The sequence below is a fragment of the Podarcis muralis genome, chromosome 12 (genome assembly GCF_964188315.1).
Source record: "Podarcis muralis chromosome 12, rPodMur119.hap1.1, whole genome shotgun sequence".
Classification (NCBI taxonomy): domain Eukaryota; kingdom Metazoa; phylum Chordata; class Lepidosauria; order Squamata; family Lacertidae; genus Podarcis; species Podarcis muralis.
Window position 1 is genome coordinate 4,126,912 of NC_135666.1, and position 27,949 is coordinate 4,154,860.

Consider the following 27,949-nt stretch of genomic DNA (forward strand, 5'->3'; position numbering starts at 1 on the left):
AATCCGTTCCGCGAGTCTCTTCGTCTAGCGGTTTTTTCGTCTTGCGAAGCAACCCTATTAGCAGCTAAGCGGATTAGCGCTATTAGCGGTTTAGCGGCTTAGCGGCTATTAAAGGCTTAGCGGCTAAAAGGCTATTAGCAGCTTAGCGGCTTAGAAAAAGGGGGGGAGCGGGGAAAAATCGCAAGACGTTTTCGTCTTGCGAAGCAAGCCCATAGGGAAATTCATCTTGCGAAACAACTCAAAAACGGAAAACCCTTTCGTCTAGCGGGTTTTTCGTCTTGCGAGGAATTCGTCTTGCGGGGCACCACTGTATGCATAATATTTGTAACATTTAACAACTTTAAATATGTGCCCCCCCCCGTAATTTCCGTAACACGGGCAATTCAGCAGGTAATTCATGATATCCTTGACCTGCTTGCCTCCACAAATGCATTTTTGTTCCATAGGAGGAATTCCAGGTAAGGTTACCAGACGTCCCCGTTTCCTGGAGACAGTCCCCGGATTTACAAATCAGTCCCCTGACAAAATCCTATCATTCCTACTGAAGTTGAAAAGTGCCCCCGGATTCATTAATAATAATAATAATAATAATAATAATAATAATAATAATAAATTTTATTTATACCCTGCCCTCCACAGCCAAGGCCGGGCTCAGGGCGGCTAACAACCAATAATAAAAACAAGTTGAATGAATTCAACTTAAAAACAAGATTAAAATGCAACATTAAAACATTAAAATGCAGCCTCATCACAGGAAGAGAAAGGAAAAAATAAAGAGGTAAAAAAAATGGGAAAAAATCTGGTAACCTTACTCTAAGGATGCGGAGGGGCATCTGTTGGAAACATGATTCAAAGTCAGGGTCTCTAGGGTTAATTTGCGGGTACCAAATAGAACAGCAGGCAGCAATAATTGATGTTCCGTCTTGATTGGCGTCCTGGTTGAAGATGCGATTTCGGAGGTCATGCAAACTAAGGGCTAAATATTCATTTGGAGATTGTACAGCCCTGACGTTATCCTGATGTTATACATTAGCAACTACCCATAGGGAGCATTTTCCAAAGAAGCAATCCATCTTTTGATGTAGCAGGATGTCAGTTCCCCTTGATCCCGTTCCAACGTTACCCGACCAGAATTGAGATTAATTTAGAAACCACGTGTACATTGAGGCTGTTTCCCAGCAGGCGGTATCGCTGCTTTGTGGTTACTTTGTCAGGAAAACCTATGACAAGCAAAAAACAACAGATAATTAAAAGCAAATGCAAGTTCCCTCCATCGTAGGAATTTTCTCAATTCCAAGCGCAACAACTTCATCTTTCTAGCAGTGAAGTTCTATGCATTTGTATTCGGAGGTACATCAGTCAAACGTTCTCCTGATTCAATATGTATAAAATGCACTGCATTCAGTTATTTTACTTATACTGCTGTGACCGTCTCTACGTTTTGGAATTCCTGGTGTCTTAATATCTGGTGCACATAATCTCTACAGGACTTGATTAATGAAAAGATGGAAATCCGGCATGTACTACAATTAGGCTCGCAATGCTTCTCGACTTTAACTGTCTAGCAGTAGTCTTTGCTATGCTGAAAAGTGGCTCTCTCCCAAAAATTCCCATTTTTAAGGAAAGTTTGTCTTATTTTGCCCTGCTTGACAAAGGAAAAGTTTGCCAAATTAGGAGGAAAGGGGAGATTTCAGCAGGCTAGGCAGAAATGTTTGCACTGATGGGGCCCTTGGTACTTTGAATTCCACCCAAAATAATCAAAAAATGGGTCCAGTTTGTTTTATAGATGGGCTATTGTTATTACTATTAGTGTTATGTATTAAGATTAGTGGCAGTTCTCACTCAGGGCCACCGGTATGTAAATGAAGGATTGAAAACTGTCGCTCCTGATTGGTTAGCTAGTTGTGAGTTGTTACTGTTTCAAGTTACTTAGTACAGTGGTACCTTGGGTTAAGTACTTAATTCGTTCTGGAAGTCCGTTCTTAACCTGAAACTGTTCTTAACCTGAAGCACCACTTTAGCTAATGGGGCCTCCCACTGCCGCCATGCCGCCGGAGCACGATTTCTGTTCTCATTCCGAAGCAAAGTTCTTAAGCCGAGGTACTATTTCTGGGTTAGCGGAGTCTGTAACCTGAAGCGTATGTAACCTGAAGCGTCTGTAACCCAAGGTACCACTGCATTACAGTCATACCTCGAGTTGAATGTGCTTCGGGTTGAGCGCGTTCGAGTTGCGCTCTGCAGCAACCCGGAAGTAACGGAACACATTACTTCCGGGTTTCGCCGCTCGCGCATGCGCAGAGGCTCAAAATTATGTCATGTGCGGAAGCGGCAAAATGCGACCCGTGCATGCGCAGATGCGCCGTCGCATCTTGCGTTCCATTCTGGATGCGAACAGGGCTCCGGAACGGATCCCGTTCGCATCTCGAGGTACCACTGTATATAAAGCAGCCAGCTAGGTTGCCGTCAGTCTGATTCCAGGAGCAGTTATAACTGCTGCAATAAAGAGCTGTGAATCCAACAGAGCTGTTTCCTTCGTCCATCTTTTCCACTATTCAACAATTAGCAGTAGTAGTATATCTGGGCACGTACCAAATTCAGGAGGAAATCCCTGTAGATTTGCTATTTCTCTTGGCGTAAAGTACCGCAGTTTAAGCGTCGACAGCTTCGTAAGCTTCTCGTCTTCGGACAAGCCCTCGAAGGATTTGAACACCGATTCCAGCTGTGGGAAAACGCACAAGTTAACAAGTGAACCAATCGCTTTACATAGTTCCTATGCATTTCTTCTTTAGCAATTGATTGCGTACCACCTTTGCCACAACACTCCCTGAAGGAGCCTTTAGGAGCGCTGAGTTGAAATTTTAATTGCCACAGGCCCATCGGATTTTGGGTTCCAAAATAGGAAGGAAGAGGTGGTCCAAGAAACAGGTTTTCCTTCAGGCACCCACAAGGGCCCAGGAATGTAAGGGGCAAGCTATTATTATTATTAATAATAATAATTTCATTTCTATACTGCTTTATATTCTTTTTTTAAAAAAAAGATTTTTATTAGTTTTCAAAATATTACAAAAAGAAAAAAGAAAAAGAAAAAATACAAAGTAAAAACAATTAAAAACAATTCAATCTTTCCGTGTCTTATCTTTCATTCGTTTGTTCCCCAGACCTCCTCACACCTCCCTTTTTTGTATCCAGTTCAATTAGTTGGTTCAGCAAATCCTTTCCCTCTTTGTTTTTATCCTAATCTTTACTCTTAATATATTATAACTTTAGATTATCCCCTGTTAACAATCCATTTTTACACATCTTTATAACATTACTGCTGAAAACCACTTAACTTCAATCCAACATCATTCTAACATTCATTAATTTATACTGCTTTATATTCTAAGAAAAATCTCAAAGCAGTTTGCAGCATATGAAAACATCAATAAAACAATCCACAATCAAACATTTCTGAAAAAAGACAAATACAAAAGTATACAGTCAAAGCAACATAATTAACAGGGAACTAAAATATTGCCTTAAAAGATTTCAAAATGAAACATTACAAAGGAGGTAAGCTACAGAATACATATATAACACAAAGTTAGCAAAAATTAATAATTTTAAACAAACATTGCTAAGTGAAGTCAAATATAAAATACACATTTAAAACAGCATAATGAACAAGAGAATAAAATACTATCATAAGCATGATAACATTTTAAAAAAAATAATTTTTATTAAGTTTTCCATTTAACAATCCAATCATATCACATTCGTTAATCCGAATTATGCCAATACATATCATAAAATCCAAATATTTTGCCGAATTTTTTAAATTTTTGTTGGGGGTACCCATGCTTCGAGTTCAGTAAGGGTCCAATCATCTCATATTTCTGCTGCTTTGATGTTCCAGCATGATAACATTTAAATGGTTTCTCCCCGTGTGAGTTCGTTGGTGTTTTCTAAGAGCTCCTCTCTCACTGAAACCCTTCCCACAATCCATACATTTAAATGGTTTCTCCCCGGTGTGACTTTGTCGATGCACAGTGAGTTTCCCACTACGAATTAAGCTCTTTCCACACTGCAAACATTTATATGGTTTCTCCCCCTGTAAGAGTCAGTTGATGATTTCTAAGCCCTCCACTCTGAGTGAAACTCTTTCCACAATCCATACATTTATAGTTTCTCCCCGGTGTGAGTTCGTTGATGTACACTAAGTGTTCCATTTTCCCTGAAGCTTTCCGCATTCCCTACATTTAGAAGGTTTCTCTTTTGATTGCACATATTGATTGTACATATCCATATTTGCATTTGATTAAATATGGGATTCCGGGTTGATTTCTGCAAAGCGTTTTGCTGCTTATACATCTGGAGGAAAGCTCTGAAAACACACCTAAATACACCTCAAAATTAATCAAGGGACATATAAATGAGACCACTGTACCTGAATCTCCTCTGCTGTCTGCAACACGGAGCCAGTTCCTTCTATATAGTGACCATACCTTTTTAAAAAAATCAATTGAGCAAGATATTAAGATTTCCAGAATTGATGGAGCGCAGAGGTTAAGAAGGCAGAACTTGCGAAAGAATCTGCACAAAACATTATTATCAAATGCAGCCAATCTGTGTGTGTGTGTGTGTGTGTGTGTGTGTGTGGAAAATTAGCCAGCCTGAACTTTAAAAATAGAAGACCATACAATGCACTCAATCCAAATAGGATTTTATTCCCAGTTTTCCCTACTTACACTCCAGAGCAAGGAATTTCATGCAATCTGTCATGTTCTCCCTTTCAAACTTCCATTCTACAAAGTCCAAAAAAGCAGTTTGATCGAGCTACCAACCTCGCTGAGGAAGCTGGTGTTGGGATATTTGACTTGATACCCGACTAGAAAAAGTCATAATTTCGTTGACATTCATGATACCTAACGAGCTGAGAATCAGTGGCAGTTTGATGAGGACTAGGTACATTACACTGCATAATGCATCGTCTGTCTTGAATAAACCAAAGGTAAAGGTAAAGGGACCCCTGACCATTAGGTCCAGTCGTGACCAACTCTGGGGTTGCGGCGCTCATCTCGCTTTATTGGCCGAGAGAGCCGGCGTACAGCTTCCGGGTCATGTGGCCAGCATGACTGAGCCGCTTCTGGCGAACCAGAGCAGCGCACGGAAACGCCGTTTACCTTCCCGCTGGAGCGGTACCTACTTATCTACTTGCACTTTGACGTGCTTTTGAACTGCTAGGTTGGCAGGAGCAGGAACCGAGGAACGGGAGCTCACCCCGTCGTGGGGATTCGAACCGCCGACCTTCTGATCAGCAAGTCCTAGGCTCTGTGGTTTAACCCACAACGCCACCCGTGTCCCTTCCTGAATAAACCATACAAAGTGCATTAACAAATGATTTTGCCAAAAAAAGACAACCCAATAGCATCGTTTTGCTCTCGGGGTAGCTCAGTTTATTTGAAAGCCATTCAGCATTGTCCTTTGTGAGTCCTCTTTTGGGCTGGGTGTTCTCACAGCCTAGTCTGCTCTTAATACAACAGTGTATATATAAAGTATATATATATAGCAGATAATTAAATGAGCAAATTAAATGACTCTGGATATGCAGAAGAAAAAATGTAAGGAACGGCAGAAAGACGGGGAAGGAAGTCAAAATTTGAAATGTAAAAACTTGAAAAATATAAATATAAATAAAAACTTTTTTTTTTTTAAAAAAGGAATGGTTCTGATGACGTTCCACTCTTAACGTTATTTAAATATGACACCAGAGGAGACAGCGGAAGAACGCAGTTAGGAAGAGTGTGTCCCAGAAGAGTCTGGTTTATTGGCTAGCTTTTAAAAAAAGAAAGCTACAAAGAAAATATTGTACTTTGACATAATTATAATAAATAATAATTATTATTATTATTATTATTTATACCCCAGGCTCAGGGCGGCTAACACCAATAAAATCACAGTAAAAACATCATGGGGGGGGAGGGGGAAAAACCAATTTAAAATACAGATTAAAATGCAATTTAAAATGCAGCCTCATTTTAAAAGTAGCCGATAAATCAAGACCATAAGGGGAGGGAAACATAAGGGTCAGACTGAGTCCAAACCAAAGGCCAGGCGGAACAGCTCTGTCTTGCAGGCCCTGCAGAAAGATGTCAAGTCCCGCAGGGCCCTGGTCTCTTGGGACAGAGCGCTCCACCATGTTGGGGCCAGTGCTGAAAAGGCCCTGGCCCTAGTTGAGACCAATCTAACCTCCTTGAGACCTGGGACCTCCAAAATGTTGTCATTTGTGGACCTTAAGGTCCTCCGTGGGGCATTCCAGGAGAGGCGGTCCCGTAGGTACGTGGGTCCTAGGCTGCATAGGGCTTTAAAGGTCAAAACCTTTAATATTCTGATCATATTCCCCAACTCTGTGTTTCCCAAACTTGGGTCTCCAGCTGTTTTTGGGCTACAGTTCCCATCATCCCTGACTGCTGGTCCTGCTAGCTGGGGACGATGGGAGTTGTAGTCCAAAAACAGCTGGAGACCAAATTTGGGAAACGGCACCAACTCGTAATTTCAAGAGACGCTTACCCTTTCGTGAAGCACGTCGATCTTCTGCAAGAGGGGGTGACGATGTCTAGAAGGAAAGCGTAACGCAGTAAGGACTTCGCGGGCAGGAAGAATTGACTCATTTCTTCTTTGTCGTCATCTTGGAGGTACGCTTTTAGCATTTGCACAGAGAGGTCCCTGTCCGCTTGCTGTTTCCTTTCCAGCTGTTCTGCTGTTTCAATTGCACAAAACAAATGAAAGACCGTGAAAATCCCTGAACCGAGAAGTAATTGACTAGAAATATTATCTTGTGGAAATAAACTAAAGAATAAAAAATCAAAAAGCTGAAGGGAAAAAATTAGAAAACCTAAAATTGGACAAAGCCTTAACGGGATGCCGGCTACAAATCTCGTTTCACTTTCCTCAGAATGAAATACGATATACGATATATTCCTTGTCATTGTCCCATGCAGAACAATGAAATTGAAAAACTACATAAAACTACTACAAAACTACATAAAACTACTACAAAACTGCATAAATACTACAAAACTACATAAAACATTCAAAAACCCCTAAAAAACTCTGAAACCCCATTTTAAAATACACTATACTATAGAGACCCCTTATGCTGCGTTTAGAACCAGAATTGCATTTGCATAGAAACTGTCTCTCAGGCAGCTAGTCCTAGTCTTTATAACCCTGGACCTTCTTCCAGAAGGCAGAAGCTGAAAGAGATCATTTCCGGGGTGCGCACTATCCTGCGCTATCTCTGCAGCTTTCTTATGGCACCTGGAAGCATAGATTTGATCCAAGGTGGGAGGAGGGAACCCAATGATTCTCTCCGCAGTCTTTACAACCCTGGACAGCATTGTTTTTTCCCTGGCCGTGCAGCTCCCAAACCACACACACAGACCATAAGTTAATACACTCTCCACAGTGCAATGGTAAAATGCCATCAACAGGTCCTTTGAGAGATTGTTTTTCTGGAGGATTCTCAGAAAATATAACCTCTGCTGTGCTCTCTTCGTCAGGTCTTTGCTGTTTTCTCCCCAGGTTAGGTCGTCTCTCAACTCCATTCCCAGAAATCGAAATAGAAAAATAGTAAACTTTAAATGACAAAAATTCAAAAATAGGGAGTCGAACCCCCCAAAATTCTGAAGTATTATAATCCTAGCTCGACCCGGGTAAAACAAAGCGCAGTAATAAAGGATTGAGGACTCAAAGGTACAGTTTCTAATAGTGAATTTACAAAAAAAAGGTTTGGAAACCTGTTTCAAGCTTGAAAAGGAAGTCCTGTGGGCGTTGTCTGCCATCATTCTCATAACCAGAGCCTAGATCTTTTGCAGCCTTTGGGGAGCTGTGCTCGGCCGAGGCTGCAGGAACGCTGGACGTCTCTGAACTCGCTGGCTCCTGGCTTGGGAAATCTGTCAGTATCTGAACATGAAACAAAAACGTGCAAGCAAATTAAGGAAGTTTTATCTCTTCTGGGTTTAAGTAAAAACCCACTAGTTCCCTGACTGTCGTTGCTGAACTACTCCAAATTATGCGATCGTTTTTATTTTTATTTTTGCAATTCATCTTTCTTAGTTTCTTTTGACAAACATTCGTGAAATCACTTTGTAACATCTCAACCTTCCTGTTACTAAGCATGTGATTCTAAAACATAATAAAGAAAACAAAAATATGTACTCAATCATTTAATTCATTTGTATTCCATTTGCCCTCGAGTCTCCTCCTCGTCTTACTTGGGTCCTCTTATGTTATGATGGGCATTCAACTAAAAAAAGATCTATATATTTGATAACCTACTTTTCCTCTATATTTTAATATTTTTCCTTACAGGAGTTATTCTAAACCAGTCAAAAAATTTAATTCTCTATAGTGGACTTTCAGATACTGTTTAAATATATTCCAATCATTTTTGAATTTTTGTTTCGTTTGATCTCTTATCTGCCCTGTCAATCCATCTTGGCTGTACTCCATCAACAATCCGCCAATCTTTCTTTGTCGGGAAGATCTCTGATTTCCAATTCTGAGCGATTTTAAAAGGGAATGGGATGTTGAACCAAAGGAACTTATATTCGCTTTAATAAGATTGTCATGTATATTATTTTTAAGAGGGACAAGAAGGGATCTTACCAGGAACCTTATAATGACAGAAGTTCAGACAAAACTGCAACAAGCAAACCGCTGTGCGTTTAAAGGGGAATGTTTAAACTCTGCTAAGACATAGAACTTGCTAACGTAAGTCAGGAAGGATATCATTATGTAGCCTTTTAGACTTTGCTGATTGGTTGGGTGAGCGTTGCTCCCGGAGAGGAAGGAAGGAGTCAAAAGATGCTGAGATTGGTTCAGAGAAAGAGTTCTTTATTTCTGCTCTCCGGAGCAGCAGAAAGGCACTTGCGTGGTCAGTTCACAGCAAGCCCAAAGAAAGAAAGATTTCACACAGTATATATCCCCTCCAGGCACTCTCTCCCCCCCCCCCCTTCCCCGGGAATCCAGCCTCGTACGTTCATATACGTAAGTTGACAACCACAGATGTTCCTGTACGTAAGTTGACATTCATGACCATAAACAGGTGTTCCTGTTCCGGTACTCTTATCTTGGGGTAAGAAGGTCACCCAGCTATAGGAGTTTCCCTTGACGCCATCTCTGTCTCCAGCCGTGGGGGCTGACAGACCCTGTCTTGCAGAGTCTATGCATCAGTGTGTCAGGATATTTACAACCTTCAAGATAAGATAAGCCCCAGCTCTGCCGTCCCGTCTCTACTTCGGAACTGACAAGGCCATCCATTAAGCGTCACGTACTGATAAAGGAGAGGGCTTCTTGTTGGGTTCTTGTTATACATTGGCTCAAGTGCTCAAGTTAATGGATTTTAGGTAACGGAGAAGGGCCCATTTTTAGACTGACTGCACAGTCGGATTTTAGATTTGGGAAACCCATTCCTTCAATTAAACAATATATTCCCTGAACTATTCCCACACTGGCTCCCTGAGAGGAGATCGCAGCAGGTTTATGCCTCCCTATCTACCTGGCTACTGCGCTGAGCTAAGCTGCAGTATTGCGAAGAACAGAGAAAACAGCCTCACCTTACCAGGGTCTTGAAAAGGAAACGGCTCTGACTGAAGCCTTGCGATCAAGAAGTACCTTAATCTTGAGTTTGGGATGCCAAGCTGCAAGGGGAAAGACTGCAATAAGCATAGCTGTCAACTTACAGATTTGAAAATAAGGGGTCAGCAGCCTCAAAAATAAGGGATCAGCAGCCAAAATAAGGGATTTTAGTCAACCAGCAGCCAAACGAAGCCTCAAGCGGTGGTTCCCACAGCGCAGCAACCCGGCAAAGGGGATGCAGCAAGGAAAACCACCGTCACCTCTCCGCTGGGAAGCGCTGAACAAAGGCGAGTCCCCAGGCAAAGCGGCCGATTTGATCGGCACAAGGCATGCAAGCTCCACCCCCCAGTCGTTCTTAGACTCCTTATTGGGTGAGCAACGCAGCCAAGCAACACAGTTGGAGCCTCCCTCCTCCCTGGCCAGCAAGGAGGGAGGGAGAGGAGCTGCTTCCTTTGAAACCCGGGAAATTTAAGGGACATCATCAATAAGGGACAGCAGCGGGACACAGTGCTGGGATAAGGGAGTTTCCCACCAAATAAGGGACGCTTGACAGCTATGATGCAGAACAGCCAAGTTACCAAAATGCCAGGTTTTATTATAACAAAACAACAACACTGTCCTAAACACTGAGGGGGGTCTTCTGGCGGTTCCCTCACTGCAAGAAGTGAAGCTACAGGGAACCAGGCAGAGGGAAGGCAGGCCTGTAAAGGGAAGCTTTTCGATGTGTAATGTTCTATTATGTTTTTTCATATGCTGGAAGCCACCCAGAGTGGCTGGGTTTACCCAGTCAGATGGATGGGGTACTAATAATACCACTATCATCATCAAACTCTAATTGGAGTAGCCTTGATCCAGGTAGTCATGTTGGGGTCTGCTAATCAAACCTTAAATTGTCCCAGGCTATCTACAGGCCTTGAGCAATAAAATGCCTCCTTAACGCAGGGGTAGGCAACCTAAGGCCCATGGGCCGGATCTGGCCCAATCGCCTTCTAAATCCGGCCCACGGACGGTCCGGGAATCAGCGTGTTTTTACATGAGTAGAATATGTCCTTTTATTTAAAATGCATCTCTGGGTTATTTGTGGGGCATAGGAATTCATTCATTTTTTACTTCAAAATATAGTCCGGCCCTCCACATGGTCTGAGGGACGGTGGACTGGCCCACAGTTGAAAAAGGTTGCTGACCCCTGCCTTAACGCATTCCAGACAAGAGCTGGTAAGAGGTAATGAATGAGTCCCTAACAAATAGACGTGGGTGGTGCTGTGGGTTAAACCACAGAGCCTAGGGCTTGCTGATCAGAAGGTCGGCGGTTCGAATCCCTGCGACAGGCTAAGCTCCCGCTGCTGGGTCCCTGCTCCTGCCAACCTAGCAGTTCGAAAGCACCTCAAAGTGCAAGTAGATAAATAGGTACCATTCCAGCGGGAAGGTAAACGCCGTTTCCGTGAGCTGCTCTGGTTCACCAGAAGCGGCTCGGTCATGCTGGCCACATGACCCAGAAGCTGTACGCAGGCTCCCTCGGCCAATAAAGCGAGATGAGAGCCGCAACCCCAGAGTCGGACACAACTGGACCTAATGGTCAGGGGTCCCTTTACCTTTACCTATATACCCCCCTCGGACATGGGTGGCGCTGTGGGTTAAACCACAGAGCCTAGGGCTTGCCGATGAGAAAGTTGGCAGTTTGAATCCCCGCGACGGGGTGAGCTCCCATTGCTCGGTCCCTGCTCCTGCCAACCTAGCAGTTCGAAAGCACTTCAAAGTGCAAGTAGATAAATAGGTACCACTCTGGCAGGAAGGTAAATGCATAGCTGTCAACTTTACCCTTTTCTTGCGAGGAATCCTATTCGGGAAAGGAAATTTCCCTTTAAAAAAGGGACAGCTATGGGTAAATGGCGTTTCCGTGCGCTGCTCTGGTTTCGCCAGAAGCGGCTTAGTCATGCTGGCACATGACCCGGAAGCTGTATGCCGGCTCCCTCAGCCAGTAAAGCGAGATGAACGCCGCAACCCCAGAGGCGTCTGCGACTGGACCTAATGGTTAGCAGTCCCTTTTCCTTTACTAACAAAGGGAGAAATTCAACTTCAAAAGTCCAGATTGAAGGACTGCAAACTGGCTTTCTTTAGCGTAACACCTGATAGATTCTCCAACACGGAAACAGAGACAGCAAGCACAATTTTATAAAGAAGCGAATATAGCTGGTTATTTTATATAAAATCAGGCTCAATAATCATTTCTGACCCCACAGTAACACTACGTAAAAGACTATCCAGTCATCTTTTTCACACACAAAAAGCATAGATCTACATGGGAACTTTCAGAGTTTGATTAGTTTTTGGTTACGACATTACTCACGCAAGTTGGAGACAAGAGAAATTCTTGATACGTATATCCACACTTCTCTAGTGTCCGTATGAGTTCATCTCTGGCAATACAATACATATATGCATATTAAAAAACTATGAATTGGACTATGACAAGTTAAATGCCTCAGGTGTTGTGCTATGTATATTTTCTGCTAGCAAACTGTTGCACTGAGTCACTCAGACTTAGATGACCACCAAAAGCCTCCTTCCAGTGCAGATATTATATTTTCTATGTCAAATCTCCCTCCCAGAAAACAGCATTTTCCAGCCTGAAGGGACCTTTTGCATCATATCTGTGATTCTCTCCCGCCCCTCCAGCAAATAAGAAAATAAGTAATTCCACCAAATGTTATGTACTGAGTTTGGATCCTAGAACAATAGGTACATAGGATCCTAGAATGCAACAACCTGATTGGCCTGCAGGAGCAGCCCAATCAGACTCCAGCAGGGAGGCAGAATCAGCCAATCAGACGGGACCCATTGTGTAAATAATGTGTATAAAAGCCTGAGGTTTGGGGGGGGGGGATTCGTTCCCTGTTTACGAGCTGCAACAAAGAGCATGAAATCACTTTGCGACTGAGTATATTTCACCATACCTGGCAGAGGATGTCTCAAAGCCTTTGACGTTTTCCAAAAGTAAATATTTGGGTAGCTTGGCTAGTCTGCAAAAGAATTTGTTTATAAAGGATAGTTAATAAAACGAGAAGGTTTGGATCAAAACTTCCATTAAACTAAGATGCCTTCTGCATTTGACATCTGAACAGTGCGGCAGCACATTTCTCTCAAAAGATGACATATTATTATTATTATTATTATTATTATTATTATTATTATTATTAATTCAGCATTTCTAAGATCAGGGGCCCCAGGCAGAGAAAGCATGTGATCGTTATTTCAGTAACACAAGAGCTGGTGGAATCTGAAAATTTGATCCTGTGTATTTGAGAGCTTGCAGCATTACTTCAAGCCAGTTTGAGAGCCGGTGTGGTGTAGTGGTTAAGAGCAGTGGACTCGTAATCTGGGGAACCGGGTTCGCATCTCCGCTCCTCCACGTGCCGCTGCTGGGTGACCTTGGGCCAGTCACACTTCTCTGAAGTCTCTCAGCCCCACTAACCTCACAGAATGTTTGTTGTGGGGGAGGAAGGGAAAGGAGATTGTGAGCCGCTTTGAGACTCCTTCGGGTAGTGATAAAGCGGGATATCAAATCCAAACTCTTCTCTTCTTCTACTCAGACATGCTTGGCCAAGGAAGATTAGAAGTGTGTTTGCAGACTGCCAGGTAACATTACCCACCCAAACTAGACTCTTCGAGGGGTTGGAGAGGTTGCACAAAACGGTTTGCTTACAGAGCAGTATTTCTGTGCGTATTTCAGAAAATCTAGAGAAGGGAAATCACCTTAAGGAAAGCCACTTTTGAGCTGATTACCTTGGAAGAATATCCAGAATATAGAGAAAGCTCCGGGTCCTGGGGTCCGAAACATCGCCCTGTCGGCCGATTCTGCAGACAAGGAAGAGAAGAGAATCAAAGCTATTGGCAAACGTGACTCAACTTTCTTGCATGGAGCTCTGAGTTCTGACTAGAGAATTTATTCCATCTTTCATTTCACACAAACAAGAGTTTGGTGTGGAAGCCCTACTCAGGGTAGACCCATTGGAATTAACAGACATGCCTAACTTAGAGAGAGTACTCTCAGTGGGTCGACTGCAAGTAAAACTTAATATTTATTAATTAAATTTATTAATATTTATTTATTAAATTTGTATGCCACCATATATATCTACAGGTTTTATCATTTTGTGCAATGTACAGGAGATCTCTCTATCCCCAGCCTAACAGATGTCAATTTTTGTATTACAATATTGTACTTCATTAAAAAACAAAAACAAAAAACCTTAAATGAAGAAAAAGTCAAGCTATCCGATATCCCTTCGGAAAGCATTTAATATTGTAAGATCTACATCAGCGCATGTTTTCCTCTCCTTTTAAACAGAAACGAGGAATTTGAAACACGCACCTCGTAAAGGGTTGACAAGGAGGGCTCATCAAGATCATATCGAATGACAACCTGTCAAAGTCCTTCAGGGATATTCCCTAAATAAATAAATCAATTATGCATTTTACATTATGAATAAGATAATAATAATAATAATAAATTTTTATTTATACCCTGCCCTTCCCGGTTCAGAAAACCGGGCTCAGGGCAGCTAACAGCAAATTTAAAACACTTAATTGATGTAACAAAAAACAGCATAAAATACAGTATAAAACATGAATAACAATAAATTCAGGGGGGAAATCCATCCAATAAACATTAGATGATCACCAGGGCTAGCTGGCTAAATCAGTCCTATTTGGGCCAGCGAGGAGGCCAGGGGAGAATTAGCTGTGGGATCCCGGAGCGGGTAATCTTCATAAAAAGGGGAGGGAAGGAAGGGGAATAAAAGATCAGGCTAAGTTCAAATTGAAAGCCAGGCGGAATAGCTATGTCTTACAGGCACGACGGAAGGTGGTTAAATCCTGCAGGGCCCTGGTCTCATGGGACAGAGCATTCCACCAGGTGGGAGCCATCACTGAAAAGGCCCTGGCCCTGGTGGAGGATAATCTGACTTCCTTAGGGCCCAGGACCTCTAAACTATGATTATTCATAGAATCATTGAATCCTAGAATCCTAGAGTTGGAATAGACCACAAGGGCCATGGAGTCCAACCCCCTGCCAAGCAGGAATCACCATCAGAGCACTTCTGACATATGGTTGTCAAGCCTCTGCTTAACGACCTCCAAAGAAGGAGACTCCACCACACTCCTTGGCAGCAAATTCCACTGTCAAACAGCTCTTACTGTCAGGAAGTTCTTCCTAATGTTGAGGTGGAATCTTCTTTCTTGTAGTTTGGATCCATTGCTCCGTGTCCGCTTCTCTGGAGCAGCAGAAAACAACCTTTCTCCCTCCTCTATGTGACATCCTTTTATATATTTGAACATGGCTATCATATCACCCCTTAACCTCCTCTTCTCCAGGCTATTCATGGACCTTAAGGTCCTCTGCGGGGCAGACCAGGAGAGGCGGTCCTGTAAATACGAGGGCCCTAAGCCACAAAGGGTTTTCATTCTTTCCTTCTGTGTTAAAATAGGTTGCGTTCACATTCCATTTTGCATGTTGCTGCTTTAGCTTATAAAAGTAACGCTAAATCCAGGTGCTTTGTCATAAGGATAGCCATTCTCTAATACACAGACGATGTTCTTTGCAGTTGCGGTTAAGTCCCGTCAAAGGGCCAGGAGGACTGTGCATAGCCCAGAATTTTATTAGCTAATCCCTTTAAGAGAACAGCAGGAAAAGCTCCAAAATTATTCCAAGTTAACAGTGGAAGCTTACAAAAATAAAAAATAAAAATAGATTAGAAACCTTTCAAAACATTGTAAAAATTTAAACGGCTAGAAGAAGCAAACACTGCATTTTTAAGAGAGTTGTCGATGCTCAAAAAAGGTGCTAGGCAGTCATAGAGTCAATAGAATTGTAGACTTGGAAGGGACCCTGGAGATCATCCAGTCCAACCCGCTGAAATGCGGGAATATGCAGCTGAGCTGTCCCATACGGGGACTGAACCGGCAGTGAACACAGTTCTTTAAGGGCAAGTGATCTGTGTTCACAGCGGGCCGTCCAGTGCTGGATTTATATATAAGCTGAACAAGCTATAGCTTAGGGCCCCACTCTCTTGGGGGCGCCCCAAAAAAATTAAATGGGGGGGTTGGAAAGAAGGTATTGGGCTTTAGTAGAAATGTTACTAAGAATTAGGTAAGAATAGATTGACCATAGTTAAAGTGTAAAATTTAAGGCTAAATTGTGTTAAGAAAAGTTTGGATTTAAATTGGAGAAAAAGGGAAAGGACTTGCTGAAATAATTAATTGAACTGGAATGCAAAGAGGGAGGTTTGAGGAAGTCAAGGAAATAAGCAAATGTAAAATAAGGATATGAAAATATGGTTTTTTTCTTTTTCTTTTTTAAATGTTTGTGTTTTTAAAATGTTTTTGTTTTTTCTGCTGTTTTTGCTTCTTTTTTCTATATTTTTTCTTTCTTTTTTATTGTAATTTTTTATTGTTTGTTCTTCGTTTCTTTGTATCTGTTAAACTTTAATAAATATTTTTTTTTAAAAAAAATTAAATGGGGGGAACTGGATGTACATTTCCAAAATATAAGATAAAAAAATAAAATAAAACCTACATACAGCAACAGTGTTTTGTTTGCTCTGAGCCTGGCTTCGGCTGGGGAGGGCGGGATATAAATAAATTATTATTATTATTATTATTATTATTATTATTATTATTATTATTATTATTTTACTATTTGTGTTGTGTAGGCTCCTATGATGTAAGTAAAGGGCCCCACCTGCTAGCCTGCTCCCTAAAATATCACATGCTTGCTCCTTTCTATATATAGGGTGCCTACATTCTGCATGTTCAAATGGCTTGAGATACCTATGAGGTCCATAAATTAGCATATATTCAACACAAAAAACGGCGACAATTTGTTGTTGACAAAGGATAGGTGGCCATAGAAAGGGCCCCATTACCTTCAGGAGCTGAGGGCCGTATCAAACCTAAATCCGGCCCTGAGAGAACCCTATCTACAACATAATGTACCAACTGCAATGTCTGATCTGGGTTCAAGGGCAGCCCCACATAAGGCGGCTTTACAGTAATCCAGCCTCAAAGTTAACCAGCAACACGGGTCCCTGTGGCTTTGGTGGAAACACCCAGTTTGCTTTCTTATTTTTTTATTTTTTTAAAACAGATATTAGAATTTTACAATATGAAAAAAAGGGGGGGAAATACAAAATAAAAATAGATCATTCCATCACTTTCTTTCATTTGCTTATTTCCAGGACCTCCTCACACCTCCCTTTTTGTATTCCAGTTCAATTTGTTAGTTCAGCAAATCCTTCCCCTCTTTGTTTATCCTAATCTTTAATCTTAAAATAATGTGTAACATTAAATTTTTAACTATTAATAACCCATTTTTTCATACTCCTTATAGCGTTATAGCTAAAAACCACATAACTTTTCATCCAACATCATTTTAACATTCATTAATTTTACAATATTTCTGTAGGTAGTCTTTAAATTTCTTCCAATCTTCTTCCACCAACTCTTCTCCCTGGTCTCGGATTCTGCCAGTCATTTCTGCCAGTTCCATATAGTCCATCACCTTCATCTGCCATTCTTCCAGAGTGGGTAAATCTTGTGTCTTCCAATACTTTGCAACAAGTATTCTTGCTGCTGTCGTAGCATACATAAAGAAAGTTCTATCCTTCTTTGGCACCGATTGGCCGACCATGCCCAGGAGAAAGGCCTCTGTTTTTTTTCAGGAAAGTATATTTAAATACCTTTTTCATTTCATTATATATCATCTCCCAGAAAGCCTTAATCCTTGGGCACGTCCACCAAAGGTGAAAGAATGTACCTTCAGTTTCCTCCAGTTTGCTTTCTTACAACTCCTGACCTGTCAGTTTATTTATTTATTTATTTTTCAAGCAAAGCCTAGATTTTTAAATTTACTTCAACATGTTATTTACCATATCCATGACATTTTGCAACCTACAATGGTTTGGTAGAACTAGTAAAAAACAAAACAAAAAATCTTTTCCAGCAGGGATATATTCCATGCAGGATAAGTGGCTATAATATTGTTTCCAGGTTTATGTAAGCTACTGAGACAAAAACAAATTTTTGGCTCTTAATTGTGTGTGCCTATTCTAAAAGCAAGGATATTTCCATTTCAAATGCAAAAGAAAGACAAATGCAATCCATTTATAACTAGGGGCGTTTCCACTTCCACATGGCCAACCTCCCTCTCTCCTTTTTTTTTAATAATTATTTTTTATTCATTTTGCAATACAAAAATATAAAAACACGTAACCCAATTTTTCACAAATACATTTTTTTGAGTTCCCTCAGCTCTTCTGCAAATCCTCCGTTTTAGTCCTTCTTCCGCATTTCTTAATCTAATATTGCCTTTTATTAAAAACCTCCTGCCTCTTACTCCCTTTTTTACAATATTTCTCATATTATTTTCACAGAGCCTCTTGCAAACCTACAAACGTTAATTGTTCATCGCAAATACAGTGGTGCCTCGCAAGACGAAATTAATCCGTTCCGCGAGTCTCTTCGTCTTGAGGTTTTTTCGTCTTGCGAAGCACGGCTATTAGCGGCTTAGCGGCTATTAACGGCTTAGCGGCTTTAAGAAAAAGGAAACAAACTCGCAAGAACTCACAAGACGTTTCGTCTTGCGAAGCAAGCCCATAGGGAAATTCGTCTTGCGGAACGACTCAAAAAACGGAAAACCCTTTCGTCTAGCGAGTTTTTCGTCTTGCGAGGCATTCGTCTTGCGGGGCACCACTGTATCAAGTTGACCTGTCAGTTTAACCCGGACTGAGATCAGAACTCCAAATTGGCAAGGGAATTAGTTTTGCATCGTCCCGACTACTCACCTCGATCGTCTTAGGCCACAGTGGGGTGGCGGGAAAGTTGTGAATGTAAACCTCATTGGCCACTGTGTTCACATCAACGGCGGCCACGATTTTAGCAGGGATTCCGCTTGCTAGAATTCAAGCAGGGAACAGTCAGGAGTGTCGGTTTAAGAAGAACATCGCTGGTCGTGTTTTTTTTTAATCATTTAGTTAACAATTATGTCCTCCATAAACTCAGTTGTGCTTATTCCTGTTGTTTAAATAAAACTGCTAGTCAACTGTTCTAATAATAATAATAATAATAATTTTTATTTATACCCTGCCCTCCCCAGCCAGAGCCGGGCTAAGGGCGGCTGAAACCAATAAAATTACAGTAAAAACATAATAGGGGGGGGAAAGGGGGGGAGGAAATAATAATTTATTTATACCCCACCCATCTGATTGGGTTTTCCCAGCCACTCTGGCTGGCTTCCAGCAAAATATACAAATACAAAAATTCATCAAATATTAAAAGCTATTAAACATTAAAAGCTTCCCTAAACAGGGCTGCCTTCAGATGTCTTCTAAAATTCAGGGAGTTGTTTATTTCCTTGACATCTGAAGGGAGGGCATTCCACAGGGCGGGCGCCACCACCGAGAAGGCCCTCTGCCTGGTTTCCTGTAACCTCACTTCTCGCAGGGAGGGAACCACCACAAGGCTCTCGGGAGATGGACCCCGGTGTCCGGGCAGAATGATGGGGGTGAAGACGCTCCTTCGGGTATACTGGGCCGAGGCCGTTTAGGGCTTTAAAGGTCAGCACCAACACTTTGAATTGTGCTTGGAAACATACTGGGAGCCAATGCAGGTCTTTCAAGACCGGTGTTATGTGGTCTCGGCGGTTGCTCCCAGTCCCCAGCCTAGCTGCCGCATTCTGGATTAATTGCAGTTTCCGGGTCACCTTCAAAGGTAGCCCCACGTAGAGCGCATTGCAGTAGTCCAAGCGGGAGATAACCAGAGCATGCACCAGTCTGCGGGCAGGTAGGGTCTCATCCTGCGTACCAGATGGAGCTGGTAGACAACCGCCCTGGACACAGAATTGACCTGCGCCTCCATGGACAGCTGTGAAGTGGTCACACTGGGAACTAGTAAAGTCCTGGCTTTTTTAATCTGCAGCCATTGAAAACTTCAAGTAAACTTTATTTCCATGCTATTCCAGTAAGATGTAAAAGTACAAGAGCCTCAGAACACCATAAACAATAACTGCTGGAGTTTTTAATTCCCAGCACCCAGCCCTACCCCCTTGAAACCAAACCTGTTTCTGTGGGAGGTTATTTCAGTTAAATCAATCAACTCAAAATAATCAATAAAGTCTCCCTTCAACCCAGGTGTGTGCTGTGTCCCTGTACTGTGGGACGCCTCTAGTTGTTTAGATGATTAAGGGTTCTGTTCCAGATAGCCATGTAATTGGAAACCAGTGTTTAAATTAGTATTTAATCAGTTAGTATTTGCAGTTCTTCTTTTTCCAGCCAAAGAGTCATCTTGTATCGTAGTCTCTTTTTTTAATGCTTTATTTTTATGGTAAGTACAAATCATAGGCGCAAAATCAAAAAGGTACAGAGCTTTCAAAAGATACATGAATTTCATCACGTCATAATTTCAGTGGTAAATTCCCGTCCCCCCCAATTGAGGGTCCCAATTACTATTATTACAGTGGTACCTCGGGTTAAGTACTTAATTCGTTCCGGAGGTCCGTTCTTAACCTGAAACTGTTCTTAACCTGAAGCACCACTTTAGCTAATGGGGCCTCCCGCTGCCGCCGCACGATTTCTGTTCTCAACCCGAGGTACTATTTCTGGCTTAGCGGAGTCTGTAACCTGAAGCGTCTGTAACCTGAGGTACCACTGTAGTGGTAGGCAAATTGGAGCCTCCTACCTCAGACCCAAGCATCAAATTGCCAGACAAGAAAGGTGCTGTTTAGCAGCAAACAAAGTACAGTGGTACCTCTGGTTACGTACCGTATTTTTTGCTCTATAAGATTTGTTTTTTCCCTCCTAAAAAGTAAGGGGAAATGTGTGTGCGTCTTATGGAGCGAATGCAGGCTGCACAGCTATCCCAGAAGCCAGAACAGCAAGAGGGATTGCTGCTTTCACTGCGCAGCGATCCCTCTTGTTGTTCTGGCTTCTGAGATTCAGAATATTTTTTTTCTTGTTTTCCTCTTCCAAAAACTAGGTGCGTCTTGTGGTCTGGTGCATCTTATAGAGCGAAAAACACGGTGCTTAATTCGTTCCGGAGGTCCGTTCTTAACCTGAAACTATTTTTAACCTGAAGCACCACTTTAGTTAATGGGGCCTCCCACTGCTGCTGCACGATTTCTATTCTCATCCCGAAGCAAAGTTCTTAACCTGAGGTACTATTTCTGGGTTAGCGGAGTCTGTAACCTGAAGCGTATGTAACCTGAAGCATATGTAACCCAAGGTACCAATGTACTGGTAGTTTAATTGGCTAAGATTCTTCTTGTCTATTAATACAACATCATTTCCCCTCCTTTGGAGAGCTGTAGCAGCACAATCTCCAGATCTGATGCTGTTTTGAACAATTCCCCACCGCTCCACCCCGATACCTGAGAACACCTGCACAACAGAACAAAAACTTGAAGTCTGTCACCATCTGCTCTTTAAAAAAGCTGATGCACGCCACACTCAGGGGCCAGCAATCTTTTTCAGCCGTGGGCCGGTCCACCGTCCCTCAGACCGTGTGGTGGGCCGGACTATACTTTGAAAAAAAAAAATAATGAACTGATTTCTATGCCCCACAAATAACCCAGAGATGCATTTTAAATAAAAGCACATGTAAAAACACGTTGATTCCTGGACTGTCCGCGGGCCGGATTGAGATGGCGATTGGGCCGCATCCGGCCCCCATGCCTTAGTTTGCCTACCCCTGGATTATGGGATGCAATTCTCTGCTGCAGGTAACACACATCACATCTCCAGCTGTGAATGTGCAAAGAAGTGCCCTCCATTGGCTCGGAATCTATAATGGGGCAATAATAAATAAATAAAGTCTGGATCAGGCAGCTTTGTGATCCGGGTGGCTCTTTAGCTTGTGGAACTTGACGCTGTCCAGTTTCTCAAAGCGCTTTCCGCAGTGCTCGCAGGTGAAGTTGTACTGGGCCTCCGAGGTGTGTTTCTTCATGTGCCAGTTGAGAGAGGCTCGCTGCCGGCACTGGTAACCGCAGATCTCGCACTGGAGAGGCGTCTCCCCTGTGTGCGTCCGGCGGTGGACTTCCAGGTGGTTCTTGCGCTTGAAGGATTTGCCGCAGGTCTCGCAGGTGAATTCGCGGACTCCGGAGTGGATGATCATGTGTCTCCGAAGATGGTTGGACAGGTAGAACTTCTTGCCGCAACCTGGGTGGGGGCACACCTTCGTCTTTCCCTTCCGGTGGACGAGGTTAACGTGGTTCTGGAAACTGCTAAGTGCTACATAGACCTGGGTGCACCCTTCGTAGGGGCAGTGGAACATCTCCAGCATGCCGTCGGCGTCCATCACCCGGCCCCTTTTGCTCCTCCTCCTCTTCTCGGGCTCCTTTGGAATCTCGTAGATGATGGAGGACATGTTGATGCCCTCGGTCTCCTCCTCTGCTTCCAGCCCCACACTCTCAGGGTCTGGCTCTGGGTCACAGGGCGTCCTTATTTCCGCCGGGGGCTGCGGCTCCTCCTTTTTGAGCTCAAAAAGCTCCTCGTTTTCCCGTTTGGTTTCGATGTATTCCACACTCTCCATGCTGCTGGGCTGTCCGGTCCCGGGCTCCGTCTGGGCATAGGCCGCCGCCACGCCCTCAATCATGGCGCAGGGCAGCTCCTCTGTGCCCGTGCTGGTGACGTTCAGCTGGATGCCCTCGGCCGTGAGGGCATCATAGCCAGGCCCGGCGATGATGATCACCTGTGAGCCCTGCGCCACACCCTGGACGGGGCAGCTGGCCACCACCTCGCTAAGCGTCTCTGGCGTCACGTTGTCAAAGAGAGTCCCGTGGCCCGAACTCATCTGCACCGGCACCGGCACGCAAACCACAGTTTCCATGGTCTGTGGGCCGCCGAGGGGCGGGCACACACCAGGCCCCTGCTCTGACGCCAGGTTCTCAATATGGTGCTCAAACGGAATGTGGATGCCGTCCCGAGTGATGAGCCCACTTGCGCTCTCGCCCTCCTTATTTTCTGTCGGCTGCCGCTGCGTCTGGCCCTCTGACCGCTCTTCGGCCTCCGAACTAGAGCTCTCGTCGGAATTCCCGCAGCTTCCGGCATGGCCGCCCTCGGTCTCGGAGTCGCTGAGCGGTTTGAGAGGCGAGTGCAAGTCCTGGAAATAGCGGTGGCCCGCTTCGCACTGCCACACGGCCGTCGTGTACATCTCAAAGGTGGGGTCCAGCTCAGAGAGGTGGGGCTCATAGGGGCAGCGGTTTTTGTGGTCTTCATACCAGATGACGACGTTCTTCAGGCAGTTCACGTTCCGCCGCCTTCTCTTCTTCCTTTGCGGCTCGTACGGCAGCTGCTCCCAGAGTTTCCCTCGGCGCCCGGCCCGCTGCTCCCGTTCCAGTCCCAGCAAGTACGCGGCCAGCTTGGCGTCGCTCCAGCCACTGCGCTGCCTCAGGTTCGACCAGGGGCCGTGGGACTCGCCCAGGTAGACGCGCCGCATGTCGTATTTCTTCCGGGACTCGAGGCGGCGCTGGGCTCGGTCGGACTCCGTGAGCCGCGGCCTACCACGGGCCTTGCGGCCACCCCGGGCTTTTCGGCTCCCCTGCGCCGGGTCTCCATCTCTGGCAGCGGCTTCCTCCTCTTCCTCTTCCTCTTCCTCTTCCTCCTCAGGTTCCCCGCCGTCCTCGTCGCCCGTGGCCCGGCCATGCTCAGAGTCGCTCATCTCTGGCCGGTAGCTAAGGAGTCCTAGTGCAATTGCACTTCTGTAGAGAGAATGGGAAACGACTTGAGCAGATGGTTGCAATTTCTTGGGATGGATGAGAATTAAAATTAACTTGCTAGAAAACAAGCCACTTCTTTTCTAAATCTTCACAGGTTCAAATTTCATTTAAAAAAAATTTATTAAGGTTTATGGAGAAAAATAGAAAACATATCTTCTCCCCCTTTTTTTAAGCAAACCAAAAATCTAGACAATAGAAGTTCAAAAAAGGGGTGGAGAAAGAAATGAAGGAAAACAACTGAAAAGGGAATTGATATAAAAATTGGACAAAAATTGGACACACCCCTGTCTTACTCCATTACAGGTGGGTAATGATAATAATAATAATAATAATAATAATAATAATAATAATAATTCATTATTTATACCTCGCCCATCTGGTTGGGCCTCCCCAGCCACTCTGGGCGGCTTCCAACAAAATATTAAAATACCGTAATACACCAAACATTAAAAGCTTCCCTAAACAGGGCTGCCTACAGATGTCTTCTAAAGGTCTTGTAGTTATTATTCTCTTTGACATCTGGTGGGAGAGTAGAACACAACCCACATCTGCACACGATTTGCCGCTTCTGCTCATGACGTCATTTTGAGCGTCTGCGCGAGCGGCGAAACCCGGAAGTAACCCTTTCTGGTACTCCCGGGTCGCAGCAGGACGCAACCTGAAAAGATTTAACCTGAAGTAAACGTAACAAGACGAATGACTGTACTTGCTGTCCTTTTTGGCCACACACTCAAACACATGCCAGAAGGTGGCAGAGTCTTTCCATGTGTTTCTCTGTCACACATGCCAGGTCAAGTCCTCCATCCACGATCAAGTCATGGATGACAGCTGCCTTGTGAATCATTGACCTGGCATTGCACAGCAGCACCTTCAGGTCCTGTGGGTCTCCCTTGTTGATTCCGGTATCCCTCCAGTCAAGATCAGACCCAGAGGCAGAGATAGTCTTCAAACAACGACTAAACCTGCCTCCTCGGTAATGATGTGGTCTGGTCTAAGCATAACTCATCCTCCAGCCCGTGATCACTGAGATCGGGTGTCCCTGTGCATCCCCCCCTGTGGAACTTGCCCCAGACATTCTTTTGACTGGGGCCCACTCCCAGGCAGCCCTGACCCTTCCCCTTAAGAACAGAACACAAACCATACAACAAACCAATGAAAGAGTAGAAACAAATAATAATAATTTACAATTATACTAAAATTAAACTAATCCCCAGCCCCAACAGAGCAAAAAGAATAAAAAAACCAAAATTTAAAATGCCACAGAATAATAATAATAATAATAATAATAATAATAATAATAATAATAATAATATATTTTATTTCTACCCCGCCCATCTGGCTGGGTTTCCCCAGCCTCTCTGGGTGGCTTTCAACAGAACATTAAAAGCACAATAAAACATAAAACATTACAAACTTCCCTAAACAAGACTGCCTTCAAATGTCTTCTAAAAGTCAGGTAGTTGTTTATTTCTTTAACATCTGATGGGAGGGCGCCACCACCGAGAAGGCCCTCTGCCTGGTTCCCTGTAACCTCACTTCTCGCAGGGAGGGAACCGCCAGAAGGCCCTCGGAGCTGGACCTCACTGTCCGGGCAGAACGATGGGGGTGGAGACGCTCCTTCAGGTCTACTGGACTGAGGCTGTTTAGGGCTTTAAAGGTCAGCACTAACACTTTGAATTGTGCTTGGAAACGTACTGGGAGCCAATGTAGGTCTTTCAAGACCGGTGTTATGTGGTCTCGGCGGCCGCCCCCAGTCACCAGTCTAGCTGCCGCATTCTGGATTAGCTGTAGTTTCCGGGTCACCTTCAAAGGTAGCCCCACGTAGAGCGCATTGCAGTAGTCCAAGCAGGAGATAACTAGAGCATGCACCACTCTTGCGAGACAGTCTGCGGGCAGGGAGGGTCTCATCCTGCATACCAGATGGAGCTGGCAGACAGCTGCCCTGGACACAGAATTAACCTGTGCCTCCATGGACAGCTGTGAGTCCAGAATGACTCCCAGGCTGCGCACCTGGTCCTTCAGGGGCACAGTGACCCCATTCAGGACCAGGGAGTCCCCCACACCTGCCCACCTTCTGTCCCCCCAAAACAGTACTTCTGTCCTGTCAGGATTCATCCTCAATCCGTTAGCTGCCATCCATCCTCCAACTGCCTCCAGGGGAATTAGTGGAGATGGGATTGGGGGCAGTTTACCTACTTCTTCCATGCTTTAAGCATGGTTTGTCTGAACCTGTTTAGCATTGTGGGGTTTTTCCTCGGTTAGTTTGGGAGGAATGGGTATGACGTGGCGGGGGTATTTTCAACCGTGTCTCTCTCCAGGTGCACCCATTGTTTCAACTCGTCTTCTAGGAGATATGGGATTATATGGCACTCCCAGGCAGCCTTGACCCTTGCCCCTTAAGAACAGAATGCAAACTATGCAATAAACCAATAAAACAGTAGAAACGTTAAAAAAAAAAAACACCTACATTTATACTAAAATCAGGGACATGGGTGGCGCTGTGGGTTAAACCACAGAGCCTAGGGGTTGCTGATCAGAAGGTCAGCAGTTCGAATCCCCACGACAGGGTGAGCTCCCATTGCTCGATCCCTGCTCCTGCGAACCTAGCAGTTCGAAAGCACGTCAAAGTGCAAGTAGATAAATAGGTACCACTCCAGCGGGAAGGTAAACGGTGTTTCTGTGCGCTGCTCTGGTTCACCACAAGCGGCTTAGTCATGCTGGCCACATGACACGGAAGCTGAATTTCTTCCTTCTAACACTCGGGCAGTTGTCCGATTTTGACCTCTGTACATTTGGTATTGTTCTGTTAAAGATTCCCCCCCCCCCCATGGTGATACATTCATGGTGAAATCAATGCTCGGATTGTTTAATGTGTAGTTTGGATTTCAAAGGGGATGCACTGTGGGTTAAACCACAGAGCCTAGGACTTGCCGATCAGAAGGTCGGCGGTTCGAATCCCCGCAACGGGGTGAGCTCCCGTTGCTGTGTCCCTGCTCCTGCCAACCTGGCTGTTCAAAAGCACACCAGTGCAAGTAGATAAATAGGTACCACTCCAGTGGGAAGGTAAACGGCGTGTCCATGCGTTGCTCTGGTTCACCAGTAGCGGCTTAGTCATGCTGGCCACATGACCCGGAAGCTGTACGCCGGCTCCCTCGGCCAGTAAAGCGAGATGAGCGCTGCAACCCCAGAGTCGGTCACAACTGGACCTAATGGTCAGGGGTCCCTTTACCCTTTACCTTTACCTTTGGATTTCAAAAGGAGTTCCAAGAGCACGACTGACACATCTAGACTCTTAAGCCCAACAGAAAACAGACACAAAAGTGCTATAAATACGCTAGGGATTTGAGAGCAGCCATACATGCCTCGATGGACTCGCTGTCCAACCCACAGTAGAAAGTTTCCTGTGTCTCTAGAATGTCTCTAGTAAGTGCCAAGATAAATTTCCAGACTTATCTCGGGGGCACAAAATCTACTTAACCTACAACAAAATGCTAGCTTCCTGGGGCCAGGCAGAGGAGCATCTATTCAACTCCATCCCTTCTCCACTCGCTCGCTTGCGTTGCAAATCTTTGTCATTTACGGCGACCAGGCTTAAACGAGAAGCTGATACAAAACTCTTTTAGCAACGTCCAGAGAACAAATTGAGGAGGAATTTCCCACGCTTGCAGGGCGTGCGTGCGTGTGAGGACCCCCTTCCTGCATATTTTCTGCGTCTTGGACCTCTGTTAATAGCAGAAGAGCAAGGGGAGGGGGTAATAATAATAATAATATTTTTTTTATTTATACCCCACCCTTCCCGGTTCAAAAACCGGGCTCAGGGCGGCTAACAACAAATCTAAAACCCTTAATTATAAAAGCAGCATAAAATACAGTATAAAAACATGAATAATAATAAAATTCCAAAAAAAATTGGAAGCCTTCCAGTAGGGATAAAACAAGTGTTCCGGCAAGACAAGGAAACTCTGGAGTTTGCAAGTGAAGCTGGAAGCTGGACAGAGAGAGAGGGGTAGCCGAACCACAGCAATACTCTGAAGGCCCCTGAAAAGTGTCTCCAGAAGCCCTGACTTGGAGAGGAGAAAATCTTGTTTTTCCTATTCCTGATCTGAGCATCTTTCTCCTCCCCAGCCCGGAAGCCAAGCCTTGCAAAGGATGCTCTGGAGGCAGGGATACTGCTGCAGCTTGCATGCATGAACCCAAAGGGAGGGCAGGGTCCAAGATACCTTTCAGCGCCTGGTGCATTCCTCCAATGCCACTATACAGCTCCAGAACTTGCAGGGACTCCATTTCTCCTCTTCCCCAGCAGAAAGTGCAACCACAGCTGGTGCAGCTGGCTCGTCGGCGCCCGCAGCTGCAAGCAGCAAGCACCTTCCGTTCCGCAGCTCTTTGGTTCCCCCTTTCCTGCCCAGCAACCGTTTCTCCCCAGCTAGCCAAGTCCAGGTAGCCTCCCTCCCCTCACTTTCCCCCCGCCTCTAGGATAACTCCAGGAAAAAGTCGACCTGCAGACTGCAGCCTCTGCCCGCCCTGATTTGCATCTGCAAAAAAACAAATATTGCAATTTTATTT

The 27,949-nt window shown here is 44.3% G+C and overlaps 1 protein-coding gene across 4 annotated transcripts; it reads right to left on the reverse strand.

Annotated features, from left to right (window-relative positions):
* Window positions 1-591: 591 nt before the first annotated feature.
* LOC114607466 (tRNA (cytosine(38)-C(5))-methyltransferase-like) lies at window positions 592-27,823 on the reverse strand. Of its 4 annotated transcripts, none has more exons than XM_077936639.1 (12): window positions 27,607-27,823; window positions 18,462-18,571; window positions 13,994-14,070; window positions 13,405-13,476; window positions 12,576-12,641; window positions 11,969-12,038; window positions 9,600-9,683; window positions 7,779-7,944; window positions 6,550-6,736; window positions 4,427-4,484; window positions 2,590-2,719; window positions 592-1,220 (listed from the first exon to the last, which is right to left on the reverse strand). In XM_077936639.1, the coding sequence occupies exons 1-12, from the start codon at window positions 27,668-27,670 to the stop codon at window positions 1,120-1,122; spliced, it is 1,185 nt and encodes a 394-aa protein (XP_077792765.1). In that variant the 5' UTR covers window positions 27,671-27,823; the 3' UTR covers window positions 592-1,119. The 4 variants fall into 4 exon arrangements, with proteins under 4 accessions (XP_077792765.1, XP_077792764.1, XP_077792766.1 ...); XM_077936638.1 differs by having other exon boundaries at window positions 6,550-6,739; window positions 27,607-27,818; XM_077936640.1 differs by lacking the exon at window positions 18,462-18,571 and having other exon boundaries at window positions 6,550-6,739; window positions 27,607-27,818.
* Window positions 27,824-27,949: the final 126 nt, after the last annotated feature.